The sequence below is a fragment of the Magnolia sinica genome, chromosome 5, assembly GCF_029962835.1.
Source record: "Magnolia sinica isolate HGM2019 chromosome 5, MsV1, whole genome shotgun sequence".
Lineage (NCBI taxonomy): Eukaryota > Viridiplantae > Streptophyta > Magnoliopsida > Magnoliales > Magnoliaceae > Magnolia > Magnolia sinica.
The window spans coordinates 4,362,152-4,389,000 of NC_080577.1; the positions used below are offsets into that span (position 1 = coordinate 4,362,152).

The 26,849-nt window shown below is 42.9% G+C and overlaps 3 protein-coding genes across 3 annotated transcripts; 1 reads left to right on the forward strand and 2 right to left on the reverse strand.

Moving 5' to 3' along the window:
* The first annotated feature begins 83 nt into the window (after window positions 1–83).
* On the forward strand, window positions 84–2,373 carry LOC131245188 (pentatricopeptide repeat-containing protein At3g49240, mitochondrial). The gene has a single exon (XM_058244467.1). The coding sequence runs from the start codon at window positions 175–177 to the stop codon at window positions 2,089–2,091; it is 1,917 nt and encodes a 638-aa protein (XP_058100450.1). The 5' UTR covers window positions 84–174; the 3' UTR covers window positions 2,092–2,373.
* Window positions 2,374–7,921: 5,548 nt separating this feature from the next.
* Window positions 7,922–14,213, reverse strand: LOC131245189 (uncharacterized). The gene is made up of 5 exons (XM_058244468.1): window positions 11,381–14,213; window positions 10,114–10,757; window positions 9,422–9,631; window positions 8,982–9,196; window positions 7,922–8,364 (listed from the first exon to the last, which is right to left on the reverse strand). The coding sequence occupies exons 1-5, from the start codon at window positions 14,028–14,030 to the stop codon at window positions 8,325–8,327; spliced, it is 3,759 nt and encodes a 1,252-aa protein (XP_058100451.1). The 5' UTR covers window positions 14,031–14,213; the 3' UTR covers window positions 7,922–8,324.
* Window positions 14,214–15,555: 1,342 nt separating this feature from the next.
* LOC131245190 (E3 ubiquitin-protein ligase SINAT5-like) lies at window positions 15,556–25,455 on the reverse strand. The gene is made up of 3 exons (XM_058244469.1): window positions 25,041–25,455; window positions 17,559–17,945; window positions 15,556–16,281 (listed from the first exon to the last, which is right to left on the reverse strand). Exons 1-3 carry the CDS (start codon window positions 25,260–25,262, stop codon window positions 15,919–15,921), a joined length of 972 nt encoding a protein of 323 aa, XP_058100452.1. The 5' UTR covers window positions 25,263–25,455; the 3' UTR covers window positions 15,556–15,918.
* Between the last annotated feature and the right edge of the window lie 1,394 nt (window positions 25,456–26,849).

The window sequence follows — 26,849 nt, forward strand, 5'->3', positions numbered from 1 at the left end:
TGGATAAAACATATACATCAAGGTGGCCCAGAGAGTCCGTCTCTAGCTAGGTCCTGGAGGAGTTAGTACCCAATCCGCTCCCCAGACGCTCCCTTCAACCGGAACCAAAACCCTTGCAAAACCCCCCAACTCGCCTCCTGCTCTCTCTCTCTCTCTGTCTCTCTCTCTCCCCAAATGTCTCTTTCAAAGCCCTTCTTCTTCCATCTGAAATCCCATCTAAAACCCTACTACAACTCTCCCGTCTTCCTCTCCCTCCGCCACCTCTCCTTCGCCTCTCCCGAAGAAGCGGCTGCCGAGCGCCGCCGTCGCAAGCGTCGCCTCCGCATCGAACCGCCCCTGAACTCCCTCCGCCACCACAATCCCCCCAAACCCCACCAAAATGCCCCTCCCCCAAACCCCAATTCCCCCAAACTCCCTGACTCCGTCTCTGCCCTCTCCGGTAACCGCCTCAACCTCCACAACCGCATCCTCACCCTCATCCGTCAGAACGACCTCGAAGAGGCCTCGCTCCTCGTCCGCCACTCCATCTACTCCAATTGCCGGCCCACCGTCTTCACCTGCAACGCCGTCCTCGCCGCCCAGCTCCGTCAGTCCCGCTACGCCGATCTCCTCTCTCTCCACCGCTTCATCACCCAGGCCGGCGTCGCCCCCAATGTCGTCACCCACAACCTCCTCCTCAATGCCTACTGCGACTGCCGCCGCACTGACACTGCCCTCGAGCACTACCGCCAGGTCCTCAATGACTCGCCCTTCAGCCCCTCCCCCACCACTTACCGCATCCTCACCCGTGGCCTCGTCTCGTTTGCTGACCCTGCCAAGGTCGACCGCGCCCTCGCCCTCAAGGACGAGATGCTCTCCCGCGGCCTTGCCCCTGACCCCACTGTCTACAGCCACCTGATGCTGGGCCTTGTCAAGATCGATGAGCCCGACAGGGCGCTGGGCCTCTTTGCTGAGTTGAAGGAGAAGATGGGGGGTTTTGTCGATGACGGTGTTGTTTATGGGCCCCTGATGAAAGGGTATTTCAAGAAAGGGATGGAGAAGGAGGCGATGGATGTTTACAATGATATTGTATTGGGCGGCGGAGGCGGTTCTAGGATTAGAATGGGGGCCATTGCTTACAATTCGGTACTTGATGCATTGAGCAAGAACGGGAAGCTTGATGATGCAGTCAAACTGTTCGATCGAATGATGGGGGAGCACGACCCACCGCGGCAGCTCACAATGAACTTGGGGAGCTTCAATGTTATGGTGGACCTGTTTTGCAGCGAGAAGAAGTTCACTGAAGCGACTGAGGTCTTCCAGAAGATGGGCGAGAAACGATGTGTTCCTGACACGCCTTCTTGTAACAACTTGATCGAACAGCTGTGTGGCAATGGTATGGTTGCTGAGGCGGAGGAGATTTATCGTGAGATTTCCGAGCTGGGGGTGAGCATGGATGAGTGTACCTCTGTTCTGCTTGTGGATGCTTGTTTTGCGGAGGGCCGGGTGGATGATGCGGCACAGTATTTCAGGAAGATGGTGGAATCAGGACTGACACCAAATGTGGCGGCGTATAATAAGGTGATTGGTGGGTTGCTGAAGGAGGGGAAGGTTGACGAGGCGAAGGTGTTTTTCGATCAGATGGTGGAGAAGCTGAAACCAGACTCTGGAAGCTACGCTACTATGCTGAGGGGGTTGTGTGAGGGAGGGAAGTTGGATGAGGCACTTAAGATGGTTGGGGATGTTTTGAAAGAAGATAGCGACGGGGCGATCTTGACTTCGGAGTTGCGTGAGTTTGTAGCGGAGGCTTTGAGGAAAGAGGGGCGGGAGGAGGAGTTGACAAGGTTGTTTGAGGAGAGGGAGAGGGAGAAAGCTGAAGCTTTAGCTAAGGAGGCAGAGGCGACCAATGCAAGTGCAGTGGCTGTTGAGGCCGTGGCAGAGAATGGGGATGTACTGGCTGGCAAGCAAGAGCAGAATGAAAAAACCCAAGCTGTTGAGGTTGAGGTTGCTACGGACACTGTTGCAGGCCCGGTAGAAGATGCCAGTAAGGATGCAGTGGAAGAAGCATCAAAGGCCAGGGAAGGTGGTGCAGCTGGACAGGTAGCAGCTTAACTAATGAACTTGGGTTGTCACCCTTTTTCATTTTTCTGAGATTTTGATTAGTAGTAAATGTCATCTCTGTCTTATTCCTAAGTCGAGTTAGTACAGAAATGTGATGGATTGTCTTTCAGTTGTTATGGTGGGAGGTGTGTGACTAGGATATACATGGATTGGTGGAACAGGCTTTTTGTTCTCAGTATTGACGGTATAGGACTTGAAAGTGTTATACATCACCCATTGTAGTAGAAACCTGGACTTCCATAATTATAAAGATGTTGGAGTTTCAATGTTAGATATCATTCTGTTCTATAGCTTGTATCATCATGCATTGTTCCTGTGCTTGTGATTGATTATGATGCTTGCCTCAAACATCTCTCCCCAGAAATTTAGGGTGCATTTTGGTGCTATCGGATTGTACTGCAACCATTGATCTAATAAAGCAAGTATGGCTGAATTGTAATGTCCTTTTTTTTTTTTACATGCACACACACCCCACACACTCACGCCGTAGTGGAATTTCACCACCTATTGGTACTCAAACCCTTGACCGGGTGTTGAAACTCCTAAGAGTCTACCACCAGAGCAAGAGCAAGAGTCCTTCTTTAGCACTCACATTGAGGATATGAACTCCAAATTGTAAGCATGTTACTTTCATATTGGAATTGAAATAATCATGCTGCCATCTGATTTGAGGCCTCCTTCACCGAAAGTTCACCTTTATTTTTTTGGCAGGTGGTGGGAGCACATCACCTGATGAATTTCATTGATTGAGAAAAATGAGTAAATCCATATAGAGGACCAAGAGCCTTTCCCCACCAAAACAACCCATATATAGAGTTCTATACAATCCTAAAAACACAATAACCTCTATACACAATACATGCCACAATTCACAGCCCACTCAGATATAATGATGGATATGAACGAGATTCTTTCATCTGACGCCACCCTCCCTTTAAGACCTGCCTAGTCTAACACCACCCTCCCTTTAATATGTCTTGGGAGCTTCAATATGGCTATGTTTCAGTTCACCTATGCATCTGAATGCAGTCTTGAAGATTTATATTGGATCTTGTATTGCGCATTTTCCATTATGTCACGTCACATTGGAAGCTGGATTTTGATGAGCAAATGGGTGCTGCTGGAATTTCATTTAGCAGTCCACTTTGAAAAAAAAAAAAAAAGAAAGAAAGAAAGAAAAGAAAAGAAGAAAAACAAACATACGACAGAAATTGTAGTGATTGGTTCAAGGAGCTACAACAGATTCTGAGAGATTCAAACCCTAGTAACAACTGTTGCAGTCTAATTCAGTCCCAAATGAATGCCTCCACTCGAATTTCAGTGATCTGTTGAATTGTTCACCGGGAAGTGGTAAATCAAGAGACCTAAACTTGGAAGTGGATTGTGGGCTGTTGACCATGGCAATCATAAATCTTTCATTTCCATTTCAAAACAAAGAAAATTATGTTTGCCCCAAAGCAATGGGTCATGTTTATCTAGTCAAGTACCTTACAGGGTTTGGCTTCTTTATATAGTAGGGTTGCATCATGTGTGTGGCTCCAGATTAGAGGGGGTCCCCTGATCTAGCAGCGGTAGTAGCGAGTTCACAAATGATGGGCTTCTTCAGGGGAAAAGAAGAAGAAGAAGAAGTTTGGTTCCCACTTTTTTGTGGTTTTTTAACCAAACAAAATCTTATCATCTTTGGGGAAATCCTTGGGAAACATTTATGAACAATCAAGCAGACCTTGCGTAGAGATTAAATGAAAGTAAAAGTAATGCAAGGGGCATTTTCACACTGGGCTCGAGTGGGGTGGCCTGTGGGATGTCGGGGCACACTCAGGGTGGACGGCCCGTGTGAGGCGAGACTCATGTGATGTGGGGCCCACGAAGGGGTTTGGCCGATGACCTAACCCATGGGAAGTGGGGCATGGGCTATGAGATTAAGGGATTGATTCGCGATGCTCTATTAGTTCGAGCTTTAAGAGCAAGTGGTTAGTTGTCCTGTAGCTCGAGTGGGGTGGCTTGCGGGATGCCGGGGCATACTCGGGGTGAGCGGCCTGTGTGAGGTGAGACCCATGTGATGTGGAGCCCATGAGGAGGGTTCGGCCAAGGACCTAACCTATGGAAAGTGGGGCCTGGGCTATGAGATAAATGGATTGATTCGCCATGCTTTATCAGTTCGAGCTTTTAGAGCAAGTGGTTAGTTGTCCTACAGTGTGTCAAAAAGTCTGCATCCACATTCCAAATGCTTTTGGAATTGAAAGTTCAGGCTCACACCCATGTGGAATGAGACTCGTCAGACACTGTTTTGCAGGCCATGAAAATGGATCAATATCTGTTCTGGCTAGCTTTTGTGGTTAATGAAGTTCATGATATTATCAACAAGTTCAGTGTGTTAATTGTGCCCTAAACCTGAGGGAAGCTAATGAAAGTTTTTAAACAAATTTATTCAAAGAGCAAAAATGCAAAAATGCATTATGCAGGGGGCTGAGAATGTCAGGTCCACTGAGGCTCTTAGGAGTGTTTGATTGTGGTTTTTTCTTTTTCTTTTTTCATTTCTCCACCAATCAATTCCACAAAGAACTAGTTTGGTTCACAAATGTTTGTTAATTTTACATTTCCTGGCTTTTCTTCAAAAACCTTGCCCCAGCTTTCAGCTAAAGAAAGGAAAACCTAAAAAATTAAAACAGAACTTTAGACTTTTCCCAAGTTTCCGTATCAACCAAACAAGGTTTAATCATTCCCCAAGAAATACCAGGCGGATTCTAACCTTACCCAGTAAACATATAAAGTAGGGAAAGAATTCCCGTAACAACCAAATTAAACATGCCCTAAAATTCCAAATAAGCTACTGACCAATCAACATAGCTGGGGTTGTAGTTGAACACCTTAATGATTATTCTTAACAGTAATGGAGTGGGTGAATTATGTACCTTCCATTTTTATGAGATATGATGATAACCAAAAAGAAGAAGAAGATTGTAATGAGTTCCAAGATTAGAAGTCTTGATTCGTTGGTCATAGTATATGCACGAACAATGATGAAGCAACATGGGCAGATAAATATTAGTTGGTTCTTTTGAAATGGGTCAATTTCAAAAATGCACCTTGTAAATAATTAAAAAGAACAAAAAAAAAAAAAAAACTATTAGACTGTTAATATTATCAGAACCCTGCTGTACTGTCAACGATGCTTCCATTCAGATGAATTTCGATGGTCTTGCCCTTGGTTTTGTCATTTGTGTTGATACTAGTTCTACCTTGTATTGGTACTAATAGGAACAGTTTTGGGGTGTTATTTACCAGTAATGACAACCCAGTTATAGCAATTATGTCCATGTTAGCAATTATAGGAATTTCTGTGCATTAAGCCCATCATCACCCATGTATCTCTGGTTAGTCGCTCAATGTGTTGCACGACTGCATTTTTGAATACCCGGACTCAGATTTGATTGGGTTCGGTATCTGTCAGGTACCCATGGGTCTTTGGATCTAGATTTCGAGTAAATAAAAGCTTTTAAATGGCAGGGCCCACCCAATGTTGCACACAATTTTGTGTGTGTGTGTGTGTGTGTGTGTGTGTGCACTCTCTTACATGTGTAATACTAATATTAAATATCATTCCTTTACTAGAGTAATGAATATAGTTAATATATGTAATATTAATATTAAAAACCAACTAGAACTGATCTGACCTGATTTTAACTGGGTCCAAGTTGATAGACTCAACCTGGACCCAGCTAGACTCGAATTTTAACTGGGTCCAAAAAGGTGAGACCTGAACCTGATCCAGTTTCTGGGCCGGGTCCAGGTACCACTACAGCCCTAGATCTAAGAACTCTGCCCCCTCTCCTGTTGGGTAAGTCAGTGCCAATTTCAATGGTCGCTTGTTGGGAAATCTGGGGCTGTCCGGAATTGCAGGTGTTCTTCAGGACTGGAACAGAAAGATTATTACGGAATTCTCATGGTCTATTGGCATAAGAGACTCTAACCATGCCAAAGCACCAACCCTGCTTCAAGCTTGCAAGATAGCAATGAATTTTGCATGGGGCCCAAACACTTTCAAGGGTGATTCTGGAAATGCTATCTTATGGGTCAGTATTGTGGCATTCTGTACCCTTAGAGAGTAGCTGATCTGATTGAGGAAGCGTTTGACCTGTGCCATGTTCAAGCAGAGATCATCTTAATGTAGTTTATTTCAGATATTTTAATTTTCAATTTTTTTTGTTGCTTTAGTAGTACAACGCTGTTAAGTTTTTTTCAGCCATCCATTTGTTTCATGAGCCATGGTCCACACTTACAAGTGGAGATCCTTTACGAAGATGGACCATCAAAACTGCAGAGCTATGATCCAGCTTGAGGCCTTGCATGCCAACAGCCACGAGCTCACTAATGCACAGACCATAGGCCTCAGGTGGCCATCTCATTAACGTCTGGTCAAAACCATGGCCCAAACAACAAGAAGGCCAAAGTTGGTTAAACAAAGCGCCAACTCTCATGGCAATGACAGTTTCAAATTGTCTCAATCGATATTAGTTGGCATGTGTGCACCACACGATGATGATCAGGTGGGACACACCACACCAAAACAGTTGATGCAACAAATACATATGGCTCACCTGATGGGTGGATCAGCTGGTGATCTTTGTTGGGCCCATGTTTTTTGCTGGCTCTATTCTGAAACCTATGCAACAGCAATTTGCAGTCCATGGTGTATGTGAATATATGGATCCTCGAAGAGGAAGAAATCCATCAAAGGTTGTGTATGTTTGCAAGTTACTCCCATTATTATCACTATTGCTGGACACTACGGGCCTGTTTGGATACCATCAAATAAGTTACTTATGTTAAGTCATTGATTTACCTTTTCCACTAAGTTAGTTTGGTAGGTAAACATGATTGCATAACTTACATGATTAAAACTACTTATTCCCATAAGTTTTTTTTTTTTTAAATAGCATTTTAACTCTTCACTTTTCTCTCTCTCCATATCAAAGGAGGCCCACATGAGGGACTGTCCACATCAAGGTGGGCTTCACATGATGGATCATGTGTATTAACGTCATCCACGTAATGGATGGCATATATCAAAGGTCAGCCCCTAACCCTTAATGATAAATAGCCGACATCCAAAATAGGCAGATATGATGGACGACCCACTTCAACGGTGGGAGCCACACGGTGGATGGTTGACACCAAAGGTGAGCTCCACATGATGGGCAATGGACATTGAAGCTGGCCCCTAATGATGAATGGTCCACATCCCAAGGCAAGCCCTGCATGGTGGGTGATCCACATCAAAGGTGGGCTCCACATGATGGGCGGTGGATATTAAAGGTCGGCAGCTAATGATAAATGGCCCACATCCAAAGTGGGCCCCCACATGATGGCCATCCCACATCAAAGGTGGGGCCCACACAATGAACAGCACATCAAAGGTTGGCCCCACATGATGGATGGTGGACGTGAGGGGGGCCAAATAGAGGTAGGTGGATGTGACAGTGGAAACCAAACATGTCTACATTTTGGCTGTAAGTAACATACTTTATCCGTTCAATAAGTTGAAACCAAGATAAGCTACTTGTGTCATAAGTAGCTTATCTAAAGTAACTTGGGATCCAAACGCCCCCCTATGTATCATGGATGACCACCCATCAATACCATAAATATAATAATCTATTATTGGTTTTATTTTGATGGAATGTGTTTGGTTGCACCAAATTTCATGATTAACCACTCTAATTTGGTGTAAATTTTCATAATCTTTCATGATATCCGGTGCAACCAAACACACCCTAATTGAATTTATAAACCCAAGTATATGAATGTTTCTGTGAGATGGTTCATATTCTATCTATCAGACGTATGGATACCATCAAGGACATGCATTTAAGTTTACATACATACATCCATGCTATGATGGCCATGCAACAACATGCACATGTAGCCACATTTCTGTGGTTTTCACCTGAGGAACTAGAAAAACACATATACCAGTTGAGGCTGCAGTTTTGGAGCAAAGAAATGCAACTTCTTTTGTCATGTGTAGAAAGGGAAACTCATAGGAAACATAGCCGGACTAAGGACAATCTACAGTCTATATTCAACTCACAGCATATTTCATCCTACATACATACACATATGGCCCACCTGTTGGGTGCATAAGGGGCACATGATGGAGATGAACTACCATAGAGAGAAAATTCACGCCAATGGGTCCTCGCACTGCTTTGAAATAGCATTGTTCAGCTCTTGGGAGGTCTAGCGAGCATCCGTCCGGGCCTTCTGTACATGGGAAGTCCCCAACAAGAAGAGTTACATGTCAATGAAGAACATCAGGGCATATAAGACTAGGAAGGACCAAATGGGTTCCTCAGCACTTATCAAAGCAGTTGAGGGTTCGTTTATGGAACATAAATTCACTCATTTCACTACGGAGCATGGTTTTAAGACTCTTCCAAGTTGGGTGCCACTTGGACGAGTTGACTCAGAATCAGCACTACCTGACCAGGTGGGTCCAGCTAATACACCCCCTGACTAAGGCAAGTCATGACTCAATTGAGACCAAATGAACCAATGTGAGTCTTCGAGTCTAAGAGCCATGCTACAGAGAAAACGACCAAATGGGGTAGGCACCACTATAATCACCATTGCAATACATAATGACGACAAGGCCTTCTGCACATTCCATGTTGGACTTGAAATGGTAGAAATTGCAGTTTGATGGCTACCCCACTCTCATCATTGGATCATTGAAATCCATTTCAATTGAAGATCCAAACACAGCTTCATTATGATAGATAAACTAAAACATATCATATCCAAAGCTCAAGCAATAGGGGGGAAAACCAAGGAGAAATAGAATTACTTCATTGAAGTTAGTTGCAAGTGAAAAAAGCTACCTCTTGGTGGTTTTACCAGCGCTGAATACACCCTTCATTAAGGCGCCCATATCCACGGAGCGTTCCTGCATGATCTTATCATGGTACATTTTGCTTCCAATTTCAGTTATTTCAGCTTCCACCTCTTCCAGTGTTTGATCCACATTGAGTTGGAGCTCCCCCTTTCTGATCACCGTTACATTGAATCCGTTGGCTTTGGCTTCCCGAAAAGCATCCTACAAGACACATGATTAGATGACCAGTCCCAATTTCACGGTACCCATCAAATTTCAACTTAAAACAAGCACAAAGCACTTCTATCAACGAACACACCGTTTCTTTATACATCTTTAATAACAAAAAGCATGGCATTTATCCCAACATAGAAAATGTGCAAATTGCAATGAATTTCCAAAACCGCATTTAGAAAAAAAAAAAAGAAGGGGGCCAATGGTGCATACCTTGGGAGGTTGTGCAACCACGAAAGCACGGCCATTTCCGAGCATATCCATATGAGCCTGTATGATATAGCAAAGATTTTTACAATCTCCAGGGTCCTCGAAAGCAATGACATGGTGCTGCTTCGGTTCCAACTCGAGATCCACAGCCATCTCCAACGAATAAAATCCTACCCTTTGGACATTGTCTTCATTTGTGTATAGTTCAATGCACTGCAAACATCAGAAGGAAAATGCAGTGAAAATTAGTCAGGAGAAGTAACTCGTAGAAAAATCTCCTCATGTGGTCAGACAACTGCCTCCTACATTCTTGTTTTCAGATTTTATAAGTGGGGCCCATGTTTCAGTGATCCAAACCGGTGATATAATGCCCGATTGTGGATGGCTCATGCACCAAGAATCTACCAAATGGAAAAGATTAAGCCCTTCAATAGATGACCAACAACTAGACGCTCATGAAAGAAAGACAGCAACAGTTCGGATTCAACCAGAAAATGGAAAAAGAGGCAAATATTTAGAATAAAAAAGGACATGGGTTATCTTCAAATCTGAGAGTCTTTGGCTCATTGGGTCCATATCAACAGTTTGGATCAATGAACCATCGGTCCGGCTTGTATGAACTGAAAACATGAAAGGTACAATAAAATCTTGCGGCCAAGCATTACATCATATCTCACAAAAGCATGGATATTTACCAGTACAAAGGGAAGATCTAACCACCACAGATAATCTTCTTCTTTTTCTTCTGAATATTCCCGGTATTTACTGACTACCGCTTGTGGTCCGAACATTTCCATCTCTCTTTTAAGCTTGTCCAATTTCTTCTCTATATACCTTCGCCTCCTTTTGGGAATACGGGTCATCAAATCGGCTGCTTCCTGTATTTCTTTGTCGGTAATCCATCTGTCCAAATCCTTTCCCATATCCTTCATTACGGATTTTATCTCTGGGTCTGTCTCTGCATTGTAAACTTCCTGGAACTCGCGGGACCATTTCTTTGTGTGCTGCCAATGCTCTTTCCCTGATTTTTTGCCAGCTCTGGTAGACCCATCACTGCCCTCTATAACTGTCTTGGGATTCGTAGAAGCACCACTCTCAGATATCTTCCGTAGATTACCAACTCCTGAGGAAGGGGAAGTGGCATCTGAAGATGGTTCTTTGGATTCCTGAAGGCCGTCCTGTATATCCCTGTTTGCAGGGTGGGACATTCCCAGGTTTTCAGCAAAGGACACCTTCTGTTGTCCCACGAAGTTATTGAGAAATTCTGGGTCTTTATCTGGCGGTGGGCCTTTCCAACGGGGTATTATTTTCTCTGGTGGATCATCCAAGCTAATGCCATCTACAAAGAACAAGCAACCATATTAGTTTGGGCATGGGTGGAAATGGTGGCAGGACTTCCGATCGAACACGGTGCAATTTGAGTCATGGGCATGGGTGGTGCTGGAAATGGAACCCGCCTTAGTCAGTCTTCAGTTACCCGCTTTTTCCACCCAAAACGACAAGTCAGATATATACAAAGACCTGAACATATCTCGCTCGTGTTTTGACACTGGTGAATCAGACCTTGCCAGCCAGGAACACAGCTTATTATGTGAAATCATACTCAGCTTGATTGGTTGTTGATTAATTAGAATGACATGATGCAACCATGGTATTCAAAAACGGTAACGTAACGGTAACAGTGGGTCCCATTACATGATACAGAGTTGTAAGGTCTGTTCTTAAAAAAATGGCCCATAATGAGCTGTGACAGTTTGATATGAGGCAGATACATTTTCTTCCTACAAGAAATTTTTTTACCATTACAGGGCCGTAAAGGCCCTTATGGCCCGTATCATAACAGCCATAAGGCTGGCTGTTACGACCACCATTACTGTTATTGAATACCTTGGATGCAAAACTACCGAATTAGTGGGATGCAAAGTTCCATGAATTAAGGAGAAGATTCAAGGAGCTCAATACCTGCTCCATAGTCTAGATTTTCAACCCTTGAATGGACCAATTCATGCAAACCCAATAGCTTCTCGTTCTCTATCTCAACTTTCCTCTCGAGACCTTTGAAGAATGCACTTTGATCTTCAGCATCCATCAAGTGAAAGGGGTCCCGCCCTGCCAACTCGTTTTCACGTACTTGAAACACAATTTCCCTAAGATCATCATCCTTCATCCATCCAAGTTCATCATCGTCTTCTTTAAACCCCAATTGAGTTATATCGGCACTCGAATTTGACAGATCTTGCACATTCTCTTTTGCCGCCATAAAGTTCTCTTGAAAACCAACTCCAATCTTCTTAGCAATAGGCTCGAATTCCTGGAAATTTTTTTCTATCCAACTCTGCTCAACTTTAAGCGATTTTGCATCTGCAAGGTTATCCACAGCAGTCGAATCCTGAGAACTTGTTCTGGATGTAGAAAGATAGTTCACTTCATGCCTTTTATCTGTACCATCTTTGCGCAAAGATGCAGCATTCAATGTTGCAGATGGTTTTAAACTTTCAGAAAAAGCAGTTGAGTTGGGCAAGGAATGCAGGGTGTCACTCTCCAACCCCTCTTTATCCAAAGTGAAATCTTCAGAAGCATTCTTGACAAATGTAGGATCTGACATCTCATCCAAGTTTGCATATTCAGAAATCTGGTTTTTTCCATTGATTGCACAGCTTCCCTTGGTGCTAGGTTCTTCGTCATTTGAAGATTCAGAAATTTGGGTTTTCTCGATGGCCTGAATTGCTTTGCCATTGAGTTCTTCCTCATTTGAAGGACTACAGACATGAGGACCAATAGGCAGGCTTTTGATTCGAGATTCATGTAGAGGCTTCCCTTCATCTGTAAGACTACCACGCGTCTGAGAGAGGTAGTTCCTAGCTTCTTCAACGGATCGTATGATCCTGGGCTTCATCTGGACAGAAATTTTGCTTGAAGAAGATGATTTATGGTTGGGGGCTTTTCGGGACTCTGTCTCTTCTCCGGTGTCCAATGTATGAAGGGTACCAATCTCCCTCTCATTTGGATCCCGTATGACTTTCAGCTCATCTTTCGTAACCTCCTCACTTGAAGTCCTAGTATTACTTAAAGAATCACTATACTCTGCATCAGCCAAAATTTCATTGAAGCATTCTGTACCATCTGTCTTACGATAGTCTGCAGATAAAGGTTTTGAAAGGATCTTTAGAAAGTCGGCACCCTTCTCTCCATCCATCTTACCGTCTTCTATCTCCACCACCAAATCCTCATTACCCCTCACATCAAGATGTGATTGACTTTCAGAGACACCATCTGAGTTCAACCCTTCTACTGCTGCATCAGCTTTTTCATCAGCATTGGACTCGTCTACGCTGGTTTTGACCTTAACAGCCTGCAATATGTCGGATACACTGCCATCATCTCTGTCACTATCATGTTGTGAAGGATCTTGCCGCTCAAGTTCCCGGGCCCGCCTTGCCATTTCTTGAATTTCTAGGATTTTATCATCAAAACCCCAGTCATTAGCAGTGATACTACCAGAGGAATCTGGAATCGCCAAATTCTCACTCGATGCCTTTGCTCCCAGAATGCTCTTCATAAGTTCATGCTTATCCAACTGAGGCCTTTCAATGGGTCCCACTTGTGACTTGAACACCAAATCACTTGGAAGAACTTCCACATTACTGCCCTCCATCTTCCCTTTCTCCATCCTCGATCTCATCTTCCTCCTCAGCATTTCCTTCTCCAAACTTGTCAATTCCACCCCATCATTTCTGGCCATGAACATCTTCTTCAATGTCCAAAAAACAAAGCAACCACACACCATCGCGAACCCAATCCGTGACAGCCTTGGAAACAAATCACCCCGAAGAGTAGCAGACCAGTCCCGATTGATGGTAAAAGATCGATCACCCTCGACAACAAACTTAGCAATCGAGCTGTTCTTTGGGAATTCATATTCCCTGATCTCAACCTCTCTAGCGATGAGCTTTGCCCGTGCAATCTTTGAATTCACATCTACTGCATCTCCACCGAGTTCATGCCTCCTGATGATTTCATCCTCGTTAACAGAAACCCGACTGACATTACCGTCTGAATCTTCAAAAACCGTGAAAACCGGGCCTGACCCAGTTCCCCAATACTCATTATCCTTCTTATACTGATCGACCCAATTCTCCAATCTACTCCACAGAACAGATTCCCCAAAAATATTCGATTTTTCTACAGTCACACTCTCGATATCATCTCCTTCGCTGCCTATATAAACACTGTCTTCTTCATTAACGTAAGGTGAAGCCAATTGGGGTTTTTTGTTTTCGGCAGGAACGTAGTTCGGGTTATTCGAATTGGGGTCCAGGATATAGGAATTCGGATTGCTACGCACCTTCCCTTCTTCAACGAGCTTTCTCCTCAACGAGTTCCGCCGCTTGGAAACCCGACTGAAATGTGCCGAAATGCAGAGCTCTTTTCTGCCACTGGGGATAGCGGGAGGGGTCCAAGATGGGATTTTTAGAATGAAATTCAACCGATTTGTGTTATCCCATGATGGTTTCTTTACGAATCGATTTGAAGAGTGGGGACTGGGTCTGAAAGCTGAAAATCCACAGAAAGAATGGGTTTTTCCGAGTGTTGGTGGATTGAAAGGATGCATTGAAGAAACCCAGTTAAGAGGAGGGATTTGAGAAGGTAAAGGAAGGAATTTTAGAGATTTGAATAGAGGGTTTAGAAATGTCGGTTGCTATGGAAGGGGTTAGAAGACGAGAGGTTTCTCTCTTTTGCTTTTGTTGCGAGAGAGAGGGAGAGAGAGGCAGGGCTAAAACCCCCGAATAATCCAAAGGAAGGCTCCTCAGGAAATAGCCCTGTTTTTCTAGTGAATATCAGATATACCAGCCAGAACTTTCCTGTGCAAAAACTTGCCTGTAACGTGCGGTAATCCCGAGCTCTGTGGGGCCCACCGTGATTTTTGGGTTATATCCACCCGTAAATCCGTTTTTAAAGAAAATTTTATGACTCGATTCCAAACATGATGGAGATACAAAATCAGTTGGGGCACACCAGAAGAAACAGTGGATATGGAAATGTCTACCGTTGAAAACTCCTTGGGGCCACAGAACTTCTAGATCAGGTTGATATTTGTGTTTTCCCTTCATCCAGCTTGGAATCACCTTATAAACGCGTTGAATGGCGTATGCGGCCCAGGAAGTTTTCAACGGCGGGCATTTCCATCTCCCATCTCCACTGTTTCTTGTGGTGTGCCCCACTTTGTTTTTTGGATGATGTTTTGGGATCCTGTCCCACAACGAGTTGGAGAAACAGATGGACGGAGTGGATATAACACAAACATCACGGTGGGCCAGAGCCTGCGATTACAGGTTAGTCGCAATTTGGGCGGGCTGGATCCCGGCCCATTTACGCCCAGGATTTTGGACAGTCAGGATTGAAGTCTTATGCCACGTGTACAGGGGACACGATAACACCCTTCATAAACAGAAGAAAGATGCACACTGTAGTCTGCATGCATCCCATGACAAAAGAGAGACACGTGGTACATGGTACGTGTGAACATTGTGATATCTCCCTCGTGGGTGGGCCATGGTAAAATGACTGCATGGAAGCCACGTACTCATCGCATCCTAACAATCCACTGAACGGGAACTTCGTGTTTAGCATGTAAGCCATTGACCATCCAGTCCGTTCAGAAGATGAGATCCACAGGGATGAATGGACACACCAAAATATCAGGCCATTCCGAAATTCAAGTGGGCCGTAGCTTGTTTGCATATGCCATCCAGTCCGTTCAGAAGATGAGATCCACAGGAATGAATGGACACACCAAAAAATCAGCCATTCGGAAATTCAAGTGGGCCACACAGATCCTGTATACTATATTGATTGCTGATGTACAGGATCCGGTACATTTACAACCATGCCATGGCAATCCCAGCCGTGAAGCTGATGGGCAGGCCCCACCTGTGATAGGGGATGCCACACAATTTCCAGTGAAAGGAAAGATCCTAATTCCTAACCACTTTGACCGCCGGATTGTTCAGGATCTTCTGATCTCCCAGATTTTTTTTAGGATCCCACCATCCACTGCAGTGCCCATCAGATAAAAAGGGTTCAGATCGCCGAACTAATGGCCCTAGACATACAGAATCATCGTGCACTGCCAGCCAGAGAAAATAAAATAATCTGATTAGCCCTCAGACCATGGTTTAAAGAATAAGCAGCGACTCAACCTGACCATTGGCCCTGAGACGAGTCACGACTCACCCAAACCAGGTGACTCGTGATACCGAACAGGGTCGGGTCCGAACGAGTCCGAGTCTTAAGACCATGGCTCTAATCTCTACAACCATGAGTAGTTTCAAGAACTCCCAACACCACTCCGCCCATAATTAAAACAAAAGGAGTGTCAGCTGAATTCTCAAAAAACAACCCAAAAACAGACACAAGGCCACGGAAAAATACAGGAAACACCAACACAACAAAGAATGCACACGTGTGGAAGGGCGTCCCGCCCACCTGCCTGCCTGCTTTCAGCTACATAGGTTTGGTATGCACGCCCCGCCATCCGGGTTCTGCTGCTCCTTCCATATCCGGCCAGTGACACGCAACTTCAGCTCCTTCTTATCGCCGCCGGAGAAGAAAAGGGCCATGCTCCTCTGGATTATGAGTCCATCGTGGCTGTCGCGGACCTTCCGGTGGCTGTCGCGGATGCTCCGTGGGGTGCCCTCCCACACAAGCTTCCTCCCATTGCCCCCCACCTCAAGGCTGTAAGTGTAGTTCCGGGCCTCAGACTCATCGCCCATGAAGCGAAGAAACGCCATGTACACAGGCGCCATCCCGAGCTGGAAGGCCTCAAAGTGCAAGCAGAAGTATTGCCCGAAACAATGGAAAACCTGAAAATAACAAAATGCTACCCATGTAATACCGAACCACTATAGGAAATTTGGATATTGGCACCATCTGGTTAAAATGCAGTGTCATGAAATGAGATCAGCACAAAAGTTTGCACTGTGCACTTGGGGTTTCGGTTTCGTAAGCGGGGCCCATGATTCACTTATCCAAGCCGCTGATTAATTGGCTGCATTGATGATGGGCCACGCACCCAAAAAAATCCCAGTGAGGATCATAGTTTAAAAAACTAGAAAACTTCACTCGACTCAATGCTCATCTGGGCCAAGTCGACTGGAAGACTCGATTCAATAGTTAATAACTACAAATTTAAAACAGCAGGGATAGTAGGAAGTATTCAAATTAGTTAACTATGTACAAGTAATTATAGAATAAGACAATAAGCAAGCAATTGATGCATAGGTTGGTTGAGTGCTCTACCTCTTTATAAGAGGTGATGGGTTTGAATCCTGCCCATGTTTCTTTTCACTTTTGAGTTAGAGTGAGTCGTCTCGAGTCGACTTAATGAGTTGACTTGTCCGAGTTGGACATGTTTTGAGTCAGCGAGTTTTGGAACTATGGTGGGGACATCCTAAACCTTCAATTGGTGGCCAGTGAATAGAAGGTTAAATGGTTAAGAAAGATAATACAGCAACTGTCCACCTTTAAATCCAAAAAAGGCCTAAGAAGATTCGATGGCTGGGATCTTTCCAATCATATGAATGGCATACAAATGATCTTCCAAGACAAAAATCAGCAATGCCTCCCATGAAGTGAGGAAAGGCCCAATTATGAGATGATTAAGTTAGTCCAACAAGAATCCCAATTCAACGGCTGACTGGATCCCTGGTTCAGATCATCATACACATTTCCATGTATGGGGTACACCGTACATGGTCTGGAGGCATGAAACACTACAGAGGCAGGTAATTGGATGTAAATATAAATGGAGGAATTACTGGTGCTAATTCAACATGACACAGTTTCCTGATGGGCATGTTCCGTATGGTTCACAATGGATGACGGATGCTTGAAAGGTCTGCCATATTGGAAGATCCCAGCCATCGAATATTTTGCCTTACTTCCTGAACTGTTGCTGTATTAACTTGTCAACCTTCCACCATGGATTCCTGTTTGAAGGGTTGGGATCTTCCAACCGATAAGTTTTTTTTGGGGCATCCTCCATCATCCATAATGGACTCAATCAGATTGATATACAGAGCAGCGTACCATGGGGCCCACTACTTGATGGTAATGCGTGCATGTGAACAAACATACTTACTGTGAGCATCCAGGTTGCGTTTTCGACCTCGCGAGGATTGGACTTGACGTAGCGATGGTTGAACGTGCACCCAGTGTGCATATCTACTTTGTGGTCGTCCTTCAGATGCGTGACGAGTGAAGGAATATCACCAACAATGGAGCATTCAGATCCTGCATACGGGCAGTTGTATGGTCTGAAACTACACTGGCCTTCGTGCTTGAGCTTGCTGTAGTACGGGAAGATCTCCGGGCAGCCTAGTGAGAAGTACTTGCAGGGGAGCTCGAGCGACTCAGCCACCTTCTCCAGCGCCAAACACCTGATATCGCCGAGCTCTTGCCTGCAAGTGGGGCACCGGTTATGGACCCTAGACTTACAGGTGGAGCATAGCGTATGCCCATTGTGGCACTGCCAGAACAACACTCAGAATCTTAATAATTCATGCCCAGTAAAATCATATACAAAAACCAAGTGGATAATAAGTATTAGAGAAAAACGATGACAGTTAATCAATAAATACGAGGAAATTGTCCCCGTGATGTGATGCTACTGGCTAACAGCCAGAAAGAGGATTTACATGTCCTCAGCCCATACGGCTGCAACTTGGGTTCTAGTCAGATCGAACCTGATTGTCCCAACCTGAGTTTGAGTCGGGTTGGGTCGTTAAGGTCTTTGGGTTGGGTTTAAGTTGGAATATATCAACCTGGTTTGAATTCTGGTTGGGAAAATTCAGGTCAGGTCAGGTTGGGATGGGAATAATCACATGTATTTGGGTTGGGTCAAGTATAAAGGACTTCGGTTGGGTTCTGGTTTAGCACCTCAGGTTGGGTCAGGATGTGGGTTGGGCCCTCTTGCTCTCGGGTTGGACTTGGGTTAACCCTCAACCAGACCCGACCCAACCTAGTTGCTCCCCCATCGACCCATGCATTGTATCCATATGTTCTTAGTTTTTACAAGTGATGCTAGTGGTTAATGATCAGGAGTGTCGATCTAATGGGCCCTGCTAATCTTACTCCGACACTTTGAGATGGGCAGCTTACTCGTCTGAAACAGTAAAAAAAATTGAAGGTAAATGACAAACTGGATTCTGTTCCCAGGGGACATAAGGCCCTACAGTGGATGGGCCATGGCCCCAAGTTTTCCTCAATGTGACAATTCCAACCCTTTCTTCCACTTTTGGCCTACAAATAGACTGTTAAGAAAAGAAATACAGCAACAATCAACATTCAACTGATAAAAGGACAGATGGGCAGTTTGGATCTTCCAATCTGGGAATTTTGAGCACATGGTCCATCAGCATGGGGCCCATCAGATCAACAAGCTGGGTTGATGAATCATGGTCAAACTTACACAAACTGAGAACCATGGAGCACAAATTATGTAATTCCTCACCAGCAAACATTATCAAGTGTACAAGCAGAATATAAAAGAGAAGTTCCTGAATCCATCTACATAAAATTCAACTAATGGCAGTTTCCATGTTGAACCAGAATCTTGGAACACATTCTAGAACACTACCACTACTAGTACATTTTGGAATGGTATGCATAACCATGCATTATCATGTCCGTAAATGATGAATTTGGCAGATATAACCCTTAGGACAAAGTATCAGAAAAAGAAATGCTTAAAATGCTCTTGACTTGCATGATTTATGTTATTTCAAGTGCAGATCTGATACTTTCCTGGGGCTGTTACAACCATTTCCAATCAAAGATCTTTACGTCTCTGCAAAGCAATGGCTGCACATACACTGTCAATGAATTCAATGAAGTCAATCCATCAAATCATAGATCATGGAGATTGGTATTTGTTGAAATTTACTTGGGCAATTCTGGATCAAGGTTGAGTCTCACATGGAGAAGATGCCCAACCAATGAAGAAGGCTGCCAACTTTTCTAATTCATTGCTCTGATGTGACCATATAATCATATGTCGGGATCATTCATCTACATGTTAGAAAACGCCACAGATTCTACAATCTAGATAATTATCTTATTTTACACTTGCCACATCAACCTCTGTTCTAGGAAAATAATATAGACAGACAGGAAACTTTCCCGAATATAAGCAGAGGTCTAAAAACTCTCAATGGTTAGAAAACCACACTTTGCATTGGCGTCGCTACAGATGTGGAAAAATGAGACCACATAAGAATAGCAAATTTCCATCAAAATTCATGAAATTAGCCAATTATTGGCACAAATCTCCATCAAAATTCAAGCCACTTTTTGTTTGGATAGGCAAGTATGGGCTTGAACCCCCAATCTCAGTGTTAAAATGCACAGTCTACCACTGAGGGATGGGCTCGAGCTCCAAAATCAAGCCTTTTGTTGTGGAAAAAGCTTAGCAGTGTGTGAGATGTGTTCTTTTTCTATATAATTGTGAGGGAAAAAAAAAGAGCACCTGCTTCACGTTTGTCATACTTTCCTCCATCACAAGCTTGGGAACAGTTACTGACAGAATCAACTGAGAAAGAAAAAAGCATTTAACTGCTCCTTAATGTAGACGAAGAGTGTCCACATGAGAAATTGAGAACAGTCCACATTAAAAGTGGAAGAAACTCTGCCAGCTTCCAAAAATGCAACATGAAACATAGATGCATTTCATAGCTATTAACAAACAGGACCAACTAAGGAATCATTCATATCTGTTTTCAATTTCCTTCCACCAGTTCATATCCTAGTTTAGTGTGTTCCTGGGAGAAATTCAATTGGTTCAAGCCCTCATGAGGGCTTGCATAAGAATGATGAATCTCATGGAAATACAATGGAACAAAGGTTTGATCCTATTCATTTGTAGTACGTAAGTATACCATTCGAGAAAATTATAACATTCTAAAAGTTGCAAGTTCAAAACAATTGGGAATTTTTCAGAGATTGGATGCAATTAGTAATTTGTTATCTGAATTTACATAATGAAATCTCATTCTCGATTATATGAGAATGTTTATGAAAGTGTTTCATTTGCTTCTTCTCTTACATGGGAATCTTATTTTCCTTGAATGAATCCTTATTTTTTGCCTCATTTTTCTTTGATGATTGATTCAACCTCTAATCAGAAAGATATAACCTTGGTTATATTTCATCTCTTCAATAAGTTCTGTTGAAGATGTATCATTCTAAAATTTTCAAGTTCGAAACAATTGGGAATTTTTCAGAGATTGGATGCAATTACTAGCCCGTGACCTGGATTTATATAATGAAACCTCATTCTCGATTCTACAAGAATGTTAATGGAAGTGTTTCATTTGTTCTCTTACATGGAAGTTTCATTTTCCTTGAATGCATCCTGATTTTTGGCCTCATTTTAATTTGATGATTGATCCAACCTTTGATCAGAAAGATATACCTTGGTTATATTTCTTCTTCAACAAGTTCTGTAAAAAGCATAAAGGCTCTATTATTCCCATGGAGAGGAGTACCTATGATTAGGTTCACAGGAAATTTCCAAATGAATACTTTAAACAAGATATTTCAATTTTTTGTTTGACAATGTTCAACTCTATGTATGCCTCTACCAGTAGTGTAGATTGAATGTATAGAATTGTGTAGGAACTGAAACCATACATCCCATCATTGGGACTCAAACCACAGCCACATAACATAAACAAGCTCATCATTACAATGAACCTGTTGCAAGCACCAATCACATTTTATAATGTCACCTCATCATGTCATTTCTAGAAAAGAAAATTTGGGGCATCTACATCCTACATAGATGTTCTTTCTTTCCCTTTCCGTTTTTTTTTTTTGGTGAAGGATATACATAACAAAAGACGCTAAACAAAAGACAAAGCATCGGATCTCTTCTAGTCTATGAGAAAAGGTGGCATATTTCAGTCAAGTGCATTTCCAATAAAACTTTAAAGCTGTGGCTTCCATCCAATATCATTTCCTTATAAGATCTAGCCCTAGACCAACAAATTCCTAAATGACACCTCCCTTTCCTGAAATTTCGTTTCATGAATACAACAGCAAAAGCGTCCCTGACATTTGCTTAGGCTGCAATTCTGCTTCAAGACCCATGCTGTCAATGTTTCTCTGCAGCATTCAATTAATAACTCGTTGTACTCTAAATCTCATCGGCAAGGAACAAGAAAGACTTAGATTGTTGAGCATTCTTTATTCTCAAATTATTTGAAGTGACAAATAACATTTTTCATAGAAGAATTCCCCCGTTCTTTAAATTCAAAACACAAGCATAACTCTCATTTAAAGGTGGACGTTCAGAAGGTCCTCAAGTGTAAGTCTGCACTGGGTAGGTAGAGTATATCCCAATTTGATAAGAATCCAAAGACCAGAAGCCAGTACATTAGCCCCCTTTTCTTCGTGCATGGAAAATGTCCTTGCATCTAGTCTTCCAAGTCTTACAGAAAGGGGATTTACCCTCCCATTATCCATATCTGGAATTGAAATAGTACATTTTTAAAAAACTTTTTTGAGAGGTAATCAGTTATTGAGTAATTTTATAACAAGAAATGAGAATACAAAAGGGGAAAGAGGAAGACAGATAGTAAGAGATTATCCCATATACTCCTATACAATGGGAGGGATAGAACTCCTCAAAAGGCCTAAAATATCTTGCATATTACAGACCCTTAAGTATACATTTTGTAAAGCCCAAAAGATTGGCCACCCTCTAGCTTTCAGGGAAAAAAAAAAACTCCCATAGTACGACGTGGATGTTGAAGGTCCTATTGTTGCATTCCTTGCAAATGGACCAAAATACTGCTCATGTTGCCAATTTCCAGAATATCCTTTTGCTTTGAAACTCCATTTTCTAGATTGAATAAGATCTCTATAACCTGGCATGACACGCTATGTCATTAGCAGGACTAAAAACCTCCACCAGATCCCCGATGCAAATTCACAATGCAAGAGTAAGTGCTTTACTAATCCCACATCATTCATTCATAGAAAACCACACCAATTTATAAGCCCCATGTTTCTAGATAGGAGACAGTCAATTGTCAAATTTTATCATTCACAACTAGCCATCCAAAAGTGACTAGGGGCCCAAAAATCGCCATAGATGTACCAAAGGAGCACTCTGATCATAATTCCCACTGCCAAGTAACCCCTTTTTTTTTTCCTTGAAAGATGAAGCACTTTATTAAGCAAAGCCAAAACAACACAGCCAAAACGGAAATAGAGAAACAACAACAACAAAAGAAAACTAAAATACAACAACCAGCCCCCTGAACTGGAGAAAAACCCACGAAGGAACCCTAAAGGGAACTCAAGGTGCCCAATCTCTAAAATACAACAAAACCCTACTGAACACTCTAGTACAAGAAACCCTCAACTTGTAGAAGCAACAATTATTCCTTTCAGTCCAAATAGCCCAAAGAACAGCAAGGAAAATAATCCTTCACTTTTTTCTTCCAAGGAGCCCCCCTACTTCTGCATGCCACGATCAAAAGAGACATTCTATGAAGTAGGGCATCATCCACGAGATCTTGGCCAGGGCTAGAACTAGCGTCCATATCTCCACAGCAAAAGGACAATAAAGGAAGAGGTGTTCAATTGATTCAAACATCAAAAGGACAATGAAGGAAGAGGTGGTCAATCAATCCAGCATCTTGAAAACACATCAGGCATGCATTAGTCAAAGGCATGCCTCTTTTCCTCAAGTTCCGCAAGAACCCAACTCCTCCTAACCATCCACTCGAAAGCAACGATTTTATGAGCAGCCCCATAAAACCAAACAACTCCCATATGGCAGCAACTCGCCAAAGAGACCAAAGAAGTGAGGGACCCGTAGAAGGAATGCACCGAAAAGGAACCCGAGTAGCCCATAAAATGATCTTGTAAAAAGTTTGGAAGATTTTTCAAATTTCCACCTCCAAATTCAACAGATTGAGGCCAAAATAAGAAACTTTGAATGCAATCTTGAAAATGAGCAAAATCATTAATTTCCTCATCAGAAAATGGAAGTAATGAGACCATATAGTGGTATTCCCTACCATATTGACACACTGAGAAATAATGGTTCCCTTGTTAGCTGCAATTCTGTAAAGCCAACGGAAGGAAGCAACCGATCTTCCGAAACACCCCAGGTCTTCCGAGAATTGAATATGTGATCGATCACCAACTACATATGATAGGCCATACAAGAAACTACCAACACCCACCGATTTTCTGACACACCATGGGTCTTCCCAAAATTGAATATGTGATCGATCACCAACTACATATGATAGGCCATACGAGAAACCACCAACACCTACCACAGCTTTCCCAATGCACGAAGATCTATAATCAGAAGAGTGTAAGGTAAACCATCTGCCCTCTTGAGCACCATATTTGCTAATAATAATTTGCTTACATAATTGATCTTCCTAAGAGACGAACCTCTATAGCCATTTCCAGGATAATGCATGATTCACAAGATGAAGATATTTCTGACCCATTCCCCCATTCACCCACAGGTTGATACTTCTTTCCATCCAAGCATATGAAATTTCTTTTTCTCACTCATCTCATTCCACAAAAGTCTCTTTGGAGCTTCTCAATGCACCGGATAATAATCACAAAGAGTTGGAATAGGTTCATAAAATGAACCAAAAGATTAGCAAGAGCAGCTTTATTTAGGGTGCTGCCACCCCCAAAAGAGAGAGATTTGCTTTTCCACATCGAAATTTTCCTTCTAACTCGGTATATGACCGTGTCCCAAAGATGGGGTTACAGCTTTAGATAATCTTAAACTTTTGAAAGAAATTTTGAATAAAAAGATGAAACCATGATTTTATGGACCGGTTCCCACGCAAAACACCATTTGGTAGAAAGCAATATGAAATACAGCAGGCAATGCTGATTGAACAATTATGCTGGAAGCAGGACTAATCACCATTAGAACTGACAGCAATGGGACCTTCCATCAAAAGGAAGTTTAATACAACATGCACAAGCAGACACATCTGATATCATCTATTACCTGCCATATGAAGCAGGAGAAAAGCAAAACACCTGAAAAGGAGAGAGAGAGAGAGAGAGAGAGAGAGAGAGAGAGAGAGAGAACGACAGATATAACCACCAACTTCTAGCAAAAGGCACAATCTTCCTAAAAATAATGAAGAAAGAAAGAAAATAACCAAATTCTTCATAACCCCATTTGGCATTTCCGTTCCTCTCAAATCTATACGCCACAAGCATTAATCCAGAAATTCTCTACCAGATTGAATTCAGCGAAGAACAACCCAATCATAGAAAGAAAAAGGATTGATCCACATTAACAATTCCCCAAAACCGTGCCGCATTCTATCAAAATTCCATTCCTTGGGGATTGTACAGAGAAATCAATCCCTCTACCAAAAAAAAAAAACAATCATAATTTTTTTTTAAAATCCCAAAAAAAAAAAAAGAAGCTCAGATCACCAAATCATCCAGAACCCATCTCGCATTCCCCCTCGAATTCCAATCCCAAGAAACCGAACGACGTAAAACCCAGAAAATTCAATCCCTGACAAACAAACAACCGCACCCAAAATAAAAAACGGACCTGATGGATTGGTGGGTACATGGAATTGGTGCAGACAGGGCATTCGAGCAGCTCGTGGACGCTACTCGTCGGAGGAATCACCGAAGAGACATTGGAGGAATTGTTGCTGTGGTGGGTCTTGGAGAATGTATGGTGGTGATGCTGGACCGTTGTCGTAATGGTAGAATCATCATCGTCGATCCCATCAGACGATGAAATGCATTCAATGGCATCCAAATCCATTCATGCAAATGAGAGAGAGAGAGAGAAAGAGAGAGAGAGGGAAGAGAAAAAAACCTCTGGCTTTTTGGGTTTCTCTCTCTTTCTTCGTTTGAATTCTCCCTCCCTCTCCCTTCCTTCTTCGAATCCAAAAACCAGAAGAAAGATTAAACAGGAGAGAGAGAGAGAGAGAGAGAGAGAGAGAGAGAGAGAGGTTCTTCGGTTCTTTTCTTGCTTTCCGGGTCTTTCCGTGTAATGAGGGATGGAAGCCACACCGTCGAATAATTAAAGAGAAAAAGGCTTTGATACTCTGGCAGACAGTGGTGGATGATACGCAGGCACTTCGAAATTGCTCAGAAATCGCATACGCCGCATACATGCAATTTAAAACAAAACCGTTCCAGTTATGGGTCCCAGTTTACATGTTTGACGAACCCATAGATTACGCATATTTGATTATCTGACCACTGAGTTGATGGACATCTATTGAACGGTTAAAATGAAAAATATCCAATGGTCAGTTTTTTAATTTTCAACAAGTGTCCGTGAATCATAGGTAGGGGTCGCTCATCCAATCTAGAATTGGGACTATGACTTAGAAACGGTGAGCTTTACAGTTTATTGAATTTAATTGTATGCCTCGTTTACAATTTATATATGGCTGAGTATCTTGTGTTATAATCCACCAGAGTATCAAAATGCTGCTTTCTGAGTCGCACACGTGTGCATCCGGCCAGGCCACACATGTGGTGGGCCTGTAAGTATACGTGCCTTGGGGCGCAGAGTATATTCTCGGATCCACCGAGGTTGGAGCCACCTTCATGTACGTGCCTTACATCTACGCTGTCGATCCGCTTTGACAGCTTATTCCATGCATGGTATAAAAAACGTGAAGCCAAACCAAATCTCAGATGGACCACAATAGAAAACAGTGGTGATCGAATACCCGTAAATAAAAACTTCTCAGGGCTATCAGAATGTTTATTTTCTCATATAAGGTTAAAAGACCTGTATGAAAAGACCATACAAATATCATTTTGATTCAAAACTTTGATAGTTTACAAGAAACTTTTAACGGTCAATCAACACTGTTCCTATGATGTGGTCCACTTGAGATTTATATCTTCTATCTATTTTTACCATACTCTAAAATAAGCTCTCAAAACGGATGGAATATGTGGATGTAAGGCACGTATATCAAGTTGGGTCCTACGGTCAATGATCGACCCGCGCCCGTGTCGTTGGTCTTCTTGTCTCTGACCATCTGTTTTTCAAATTAGTGCGTGGACCGAATTTTGGGCTGGGGCACTTTCAAGGTGGGCCCACCTGTTAGTGCCCGTATATCGTACCGTGTGCCGCGGAACGCCCCTTTCAGTTTCTTCTCCCGAGGATCGCCTGTGGACTTTTCTGTCCAGCAGGTCCTGCCAATCTGGTTTCTTTTCCATGTAGTGTTAGGTGGAGCTGTAGGCCAACACCGCCCACCCATCAGATCATGTCTTTGTCTGGCACTTAACTGACAATAACTTTAAACGAACGGTATCAGGCATGAGAAGAGTGACCTTGATATGGACGGTGGATTTGAAAATGGTTGTGTTCACAAAAAGCAGGCCG